At 40.4% G+C, this 7,500-nt stretch overlaps 1 protein-coding gene across 2 annotated transcripts in view; it reads left to right on the forward strand.

The window, feature by feature from the left end:
- The window catches only part of LOC118768312, a 37,204-nt gene that overhangs the window by 5,998 nt on the left and 23,706 nt on the right, over window positions 1-7,500 (forward strand). Inside the window, exon 1 of one of the 2 annotated variants that reach the window (XM_036514529.1) lies at window positions 153-234. The exons of the other annotated variant lie outside the window; for it this stretch is intronic. Coding sequence (XP_036370422.1) covers window positions 189-234 — 46 coding nt within the window. The 5' untranslated portion in view covers window positions 153-188. Of the gene's footprint in view, window positions 1-152; window positions 235-7,500 lie in introns of those variants that run through there. 2 annotated transcript variants of the gene reach the window in all.

Raw genomic sequence — 7,500 nt, forward strand, 5'->3', positions numbered from 1 at the left:
GCTGCTGGTGCTGGTGCTGGTGCTGGTGGTGGTAGTGCCGGTAATGGTAGCAATACTAGTGATGGTGGTTGTAGTGGTGATTGGTGGTAGTGGTGGTGGTGGCAGTGGTGGTGGTGGTTATGACCAAAGACAGATGCTATGAGGGTATAAAAAGATGCAAACAGGGACACGACTGGTGACACTTTAAAATGAAGAGTAAGACCCCTACCACAAAAGGACCAGCTCTGTCGTTAGGTAAGTTATTGTTGTTGCTGTTGTTGTTTTGCTCTAGCTCAGCCCTGATCCAACAAACATATGAACAAAGATATTCCATCAATGACCCTCCCACCTTTTTCACTTCATTTTCTCACTAAAGACTGAGGATGCGATTTGAGGGAGAATTGGCTGCTATTTTGAGGTTCCTACCTTGGCTCGTACTTACAAAGCAGAAGCTGTGATTTAAGGGAGAATTGGCTGTTATTTTGGGGTTCCTATCTTGGCTCGTACTTACAAAGCAGAAGCTGTGATTTGAGGGAGAATTGGCTGCTGTTTTGGGGTCCCTACCTTGGCTCATACTTACAAAGCAGAAGCTGTGATTTGAGGGAGAATTGGCTGCTATTTTGGGGTCCCTACCTTGGCTCGTACTTACAAAGCAGAAGCTGTGATTTGAGGGAGAATTGGCTGCTGTTTTGGGGTCCCTACCTTGGCTCATACTTACAAAGCAGGCTGTGATTTGAGGGAGAATTGGCTGCTATTTTGGGGTCCCTACCTTGGCTCGTACTTACAAAGCAGAAGCTGTGTGATTTGAGGGAGAATTGGCTGTTATTTTGGGGTTCCTATCTTGGCTCGTACTTACAAAGCAGAAGCTGTGATTTGAGGAGAATTGGCTGCTGTTTTGGGGTCCCTACCTTGGCTCGTACTTACAAAGCAGAAGCTGTGATTTGAGGGAGATTGGCTGCTATTTTGGGGTTCCTACCTTGGCTCGTACTTACAAAGCAGAAGCTGTGATTTGAGGGAGAATTGGCTGCTATTTTGGGGTCCCTACCTTGGCTCGTACTTACAAAGCAGAAGCTGTGATTTGAGGGAGAATTGGCTGCTGTTTTGGGGTCCCTACCTTGGCTCGTACTTACAAAGCAGAAGCTGTGATTTGAGGGAGAATTGGCTGTTATTTTGGGGTTCCTACCTTGGCTCGTACTTACAAAGCAGGCTGTGATTTGAGGGAGAATTGGCTGCTATTTTGGGGTCCCTACCTTGGCTCATACTTACAAAGCAGAAGCTGTGATTTGAGGGAGAATTGGCTGCTATTTTGGGGTCCCTACCTTGGCTCGTACTTACAAAGCAGAAGCTGTGATTTGAGGGAGAATTGGCTGTTATTTTGGGGTTCCTACCTTGGCTCGTACTTACAAAGCAAGCTGTGATTTGAGGGAGAATTGGCTGCTATTTTGGGGTCCCTACCTTGGCTCATACTTACAAAGCAGAAGCTGTGATTTGAGGAGAATTGGCTGCTATTTTGGGGTCCCTACCTTGGCTCGTACTTACAAGCAGAAGCTGTGATTTAAGGGAGATTGGCTGCTATTTTGGGCCCTACCTTGGCTCGTACTTACAAAGCAGAAGCTGTGATTTGAGGGAGAATTGGCTGCTGTTTTGGGGTTCCTACCTTGGCTCATTCTTACAAAGCAAAGCTGCTGTGATTTGAGGGAGAATTGGCTGCTATTTTGGGGGTTCCTCCTTGGCTCGTACTACAAAGCAGAAGCTGTGATTTGAGGGAGAATTGGCTGCTATTTTGGGGTCCCTACCTTGGCTCATTCTTACAAAGAAGAAGCTGTGATTTGAGGGAGAATTGGCTGCTATTTTGGGGTTCCTACCTTGGCTTGTACTTACAAAGCAGAAGCTGTGATTTGAGGGAGAATTGGCTGTTATTTTGGGGTTCCTACCTTGGCTCGTTCTTACAAAGAAGAAGCTGTGATTTGAGGGAGAATTGGCTGCTATTTTGGGGTTCCTACCTTGGCTCGTTCTTACAAAGCAGAAGCTGTGATTTGAGGGAGAATTGGCTGTTATTTTGGGGTTCCTACCTTGGCTCGTTCTTACAAAGCAGAAGCTGTGATTTGAGGGAGAATTGGCTGCTATTTTGGGGTTCCTACCTTGGCTCGTTCTTACAAAGCAGAAGCTGTGATTTGAGGGAGAATTGGCTGCTATTTTGGGGTTCCTACCTTGGCTTGTACTTACAAAGCAGAAGCTGTGATTTGAGGGAGAATTGGCTGTTATTTTGGGGTTCCTACCTTGGCTCGTTCTTACAAAGAAGAAGCTGTGATTTGAGGGAGAATTGGCTGCTATTTTGGGGTTCCTACCTTGGCTCGTTCTTACAAAGCAGAAGCTGTGATTTGAGGGAGAATTGGCTGCTATTTTGGGGTTCCTACCTTGGCTTGTACTTACAAAGAAGAAGCTGTGATTTGAGGGAGAATTGGCTGTTATTTTGGGGTTCCTACCTTGGCTTGTACTTACAAAGAAGAAGCTGTGATTTGAGGGAGAATTGGCTGCTATTTTGGGGTTCCTACCTTGGCTTGTACTTACAAAGCAGAAGCTGTGATTTGAGGGAGAATTGGCTGCTATTTTGGGGTTCCTACCTTGGCTCGTTCTTACAAAGCAGAAGCTGTGATTTGAGGGAGAATTGGCTGCTATTTTGGGGTCCCTACCTTGGCTCGTTTTACAAAGCAGAAGCTGTGATTTGAGGGAGAATTGGCTGCTATTTTGGGGTTCCTACCTTGGCTCGTTCTTACAAAGCAGAAGCTGTGATTTGAGGGAGAATTGGCTGCTGTTTTGGGGTTCCTACCTTGGCTTGTACTTACAAAGCAGAAGCTGTGATTTGAGGGAGAATTGGCTGCTGTTTTGGGGTTCCTACCTTGGCTCGTTCTTACAAAGCAGAAGCTGTGATTTGAGGGAGAATTGGCTGCTATTTTGGGGTTCCTACCTTGGCTTGTACTTACAAAGCAGAAGCTGTGATTTGAGGGAGAATTGGCTGCTGTTTTGGGGTTCCTACCTTGGCTCGTTCTTACAAAGCAGAAGCTGTGATTTGAGGGAGAATTGGCTGCTATTTTGGGGTTCCTACCTTGGCTTGTACTTACAAAGCAGAAGCTGTGATTTGAGGGAGAATTGGCTGCTGTTTTGGGGTTCCTACCTTGGCTCGTTCTTACAAAGCAGAAGCTGTGATTTGAGGGAGAATTGGCTGCTGTTTTGGGGTTCCTACCTTGGCTCGTTCTTACAAAGAAGAAGCTGTGATTTGAGGAGAATTTGCCTGCTGTTTTGGGGTTCCTACCTTGGCTTGTACTTACAAAGCAGAAGCTGTGATTTGAGGGAGAATTGGCTGCTATTTTGGGGTCCTACCTTGGCTTGTACTTACAAAGCAGAAGCTATGATTTGAGGGAGAATTGGCTGCTATTTTGGGGTTCCTACCTTGGCTTGTACTTACAAAGCAGAAGCTGTGATTTGAGGGAGAATTGGCTGCTGTTTTGGGGTTCCTACCTTGGCTCGTTCTTACAAAGCAGAAGCTGTGATTTGAGGGAGAATTGGCTGCTATTTTGGGGTTCCTACCTTGGCTTGTACTTACAAAGCAGAAGCTGTGATTTGAGGGAGAATTGGCTGCTGTTTTGGGGTTCCTACCTTGGCTCGTTCTTACAAAGCAGAAGCTGTGATTTGAGGGAGAATTGGCTGCTGTTTTGGGGTTCCTACCTTGGCTCGTACTTACAAAGCAGAAGCTATGATTTGAGGGAGAATTGGCTGCTGTTTTGGGTCCCTACTTTGGCTCGTACTTACGAAGCAGAATATATATATAGGCACAAGAGTGGCTGTGTGGTAAGTAGCTTGTCTACCAACCACATGGTTCCGGGTTCAGTCCCACTACGTGGCACCTTGGGCAAGTGTCTTCTACTATAGCCTCGGGCCGACCAAAGCTTTGTGAGTGGATTTGGCAGACGGAAACTGAAAGAAGCCTGTCGTATATATGTATATATATATGTATGTGTGTGTGTTTGTGTTTCTGTGTTTGTCCCCCTAGCATTGCTTGACAACCGATGCTGGTGTGTTTTTGTCCCCGTTACTTAGCGGTTCGGCAAAAAGAGACCGATAGAATAAGTGCTGGGCTTACAAAAAGAATAAGTCCCGGGGTCGAGTTGCTCGATTAAAGGCGGTGCTCCAGCATGGCCGCAGTCAAATGACTGAAACAAGTAAAAGAGTAAAAAGAGTAAAGAGTATATATATGTGTGTGTGTGTGTGTGTGTTGTGTGTGTGTGTGTGTGTGTATGTATAAAATGGGGAAATTGTACAAAATATATAAAGGGATGATAAGTAAAGTACCAGCACAGTTTCAAAATTTGTGTTGTACCCAATAAAGTCTATTACACATTTCATCTCCTATTCCATTTATACTATACTAGCAGTATCGCCTGGCGTTGCTCGGGTTTGTAAGGGAAATAACTATATAAGCATTTTTAGAGAGTTACTTCCCTTATAAATGCCAATTGGGGCTTTCTTAGCCATTTCTGTTTTGGTGTCTTCAAGCCATGAAGTCGTTGTTCTAAAAGAACGCTGGTCTCCTTGACAACGCTTTACGACGTTGATTTCCTTACACTCCCTTCCCCACAGCTTCACGAGGGAGGGAAGAAGGGGGAGAAGCAAACAGGTGCAGGTGTGACCATGGACGCCAACTCCGCCGCCATCGACACACGAAAAATTATGCATTAAAATGGAATAAAAAATGATGGTAAATTATTTTTAAAATCGTAGACTCATCGTTGACGCGCGCTAATAGTCAGACGGGCTCGATATGAATCACGACTATAAGATACCCGAATTTGGTTAAACTGCACCGCAAAATGTGGGAGGAGTTAGGAATCTAAATCGAAGGGGACAGACACTCACACAACTACAGTTTTATATATATAGATATATTTATATGTACGTATGTATGTATGTGTGTGTGTATAGATATATAATCATTCACCCATGGCAGTGGGTGAATATATTAAGGTCAACTTTTAGTCACTTGTAAGCTTCATCACTAATTCAGTTCTCAACCAAATTGAATGTTTTTTTTTACCAATGAATGTCCAGTCTTCAGCTACATTTTGAGATAAAATAATTGAAATTTGGTTAAAAAAAAACTGGGAGAGTAAGGCGAAAAATTGACTTTGAATCAAAATATTTCTGTTATTTTAAAAGAAAATTATAAAGTTAATTGACTTTCAAAGAATGTGCTCGTTGAGAAGAATCTTTTGGTAGAAACTTCATTAAAAAGTGTTAGCTCCCAAAAAAGGTTGTGTGGCTGTAAGTGATGAAAAAGAATGGTAAGTAACCCTAAAAACTGACTTTGAGTCAAAATATCTCACCTGTTGTAAAAGAAAAGTATACATATCCGGGTTCAGTCCCACTGCGTGGCACATTGGGCAAGTGTCTTCTGCTATAACCTCAGGCTGACCAAAGCCTTGTGAGTGGATTTGGTAGACGGAAACTGAAAGAAGCCCGTCGTATATATGTATATATATATATATGCGTGTGTGTGTTTGTCCCCCTAGCATTGCTTGACAACCGATGCTGGTGTGTTTATGTCCCCGTCACTTAGCAGTTCGGCAAAAGAGACCGATAGAATAAGTGCTGGGCTTACAAAAAGAATAAGTTCCGGGGTCGATTTGCTCGACTAAAGGCGGTGCTCCAGCATGGCCGCAGTCAAATGACTGAAACAAGTAAAAGAGTAAAAGAGTAAGAGTATATTAAAAACATTAAAATAAAAAATTTCACTCATTAAAAAAGCTAATTATTATTTAATTAGAATATAATATTCTTTTATAATAAAAACTGTTTTAAAATATATTTATTTGTAACAGATATGCTGCTGTTTATCCTTTATTTTAAGTTGCAAGCAAAATTTCTAAGTTTGAATAAAATCCGTATTGAAATAATATTTACAGGATCTTTTCAGTTTGAACGGCAGTTTTAAAAATAATTTCCACGTAACTAAACACTTTTAAACTTCGTATACTGGTAGAATGTGTTTATAAAACATCTTTTTCTCTTGGCTTTATATAATAAAATTCAATGGTTTGTAAGATATTTGTTGTTCTTTTTCTTCAATTTCTGCAATTTCAACCAATCAATGATGTCTATTGAGGTAAAAAAAAAACATTCTGTGCCGTATGAATATGTCCCTCGTTTGAGAAACGGATTGGGTTTATTTACATTTCTGAAGAAAAAAAGATACCCTTCCCCCCACCCCTAACCCCAACCCTAACTAACCCTAACCCTAAAACAGATTGAAATGCAATAGATCGATACTAGGGTCGTAATTATGGGTGACAATTTGATATGACACCGCTAGTAAAAAATGCCGTTCAAACCGAAAAGATCCTATTTACATTAGTATCATTTTTTTCAATTACAAAGGTAATTATAATTAATTATAATAATAGAAGTGTTACCTAGAAAAACAAATAGTGGACTAGAATGAAAAATGCAGACACAGAATCCTAGAATATTCTTAAGTATTGAACTTTAAAAAGTGTAGAACTAGCAGCAATTTATGTCTGGAGAAGTACAGGACAAGAAAAAAAAACTTTAAAAATATTACTGCTGAAGTTAGAATTTGCTAAATAAATTTCTGAAATTGTTCGTTAAATAATGTGTGCACTGTTCTTTTTGTATATTGTTTTGCTTTTTATTGCAAATATTTAAAATGTAAGTTAATATTTTTCATTAAAAAAATTTCTTTGTATTAATCTAAAATATTTCTGTCTTATTCTGTTGTGTCTGGAGAGAGTCATTTTCTTTTTGTGCCTTATAATTTAACACACTCACTGGTAAAATTTCCACTTATTTCTTATTTTTATTTTCCTAAAATTTTCATTGCGTCTTGCAACCTTTTCAATAGACGTAACAAAAATTTTAGAAAAATAAAAATAAGAAATAAGTGGAAATTTTACCGGTGAGTGTGTTACATTATAAGGCACGAAAAGAAAATGACTCTCCCCAGACAAAACAGAATATGCTTCAACACACGAACTCATATAAAGAATCTTGCAAACCAAATTCAAAAACGAAATATTTCTGTCTCATTTTTAGTACTATATTATTTTTTAATTTTACTTTCTTAACAAAACAAATTTATCCAAAAATTTTAAATCACAGATATTGCTTTATAAAATCAAACTCATGTAATGTGTAATTCAAAAAGTAAAAAATAGTAAAAAAAAATTCTTTCAAGTTTACATTATGAAATAACAGTATTTTCTATCTACTCTTTTACTTGTGTCAGTCATTTGACTGTGGCCATGCTGGAGCTCCACCTTTAGTCGAGCAAGCCGACCTCAGGACTTATTCTTTGTAAGCCTAGTAGTTATTCTATCGGTCTCTCTTTTGCCGAACCACTAAGTTACGGCGACATAAACACACCAGCATCAGTTGTCAAGTGATGTTGGAGGGACAAACACAGACACACAAACATATACACACACATATATACGACAGGCTTCTTAC

This window comes from Octopus sinensis, linkage group LG28 (genome assembly GCF_006345805.1).
Source record: "Octopus sinensis linkage group LG28, ASM634580v1, whole genome shotgun sequence".
NCBI lineage: Eukaryota > Metazoa > Mollusca > Cephalopoda > Octopoda > Octopodidae > Octopus > Octopus sinensis.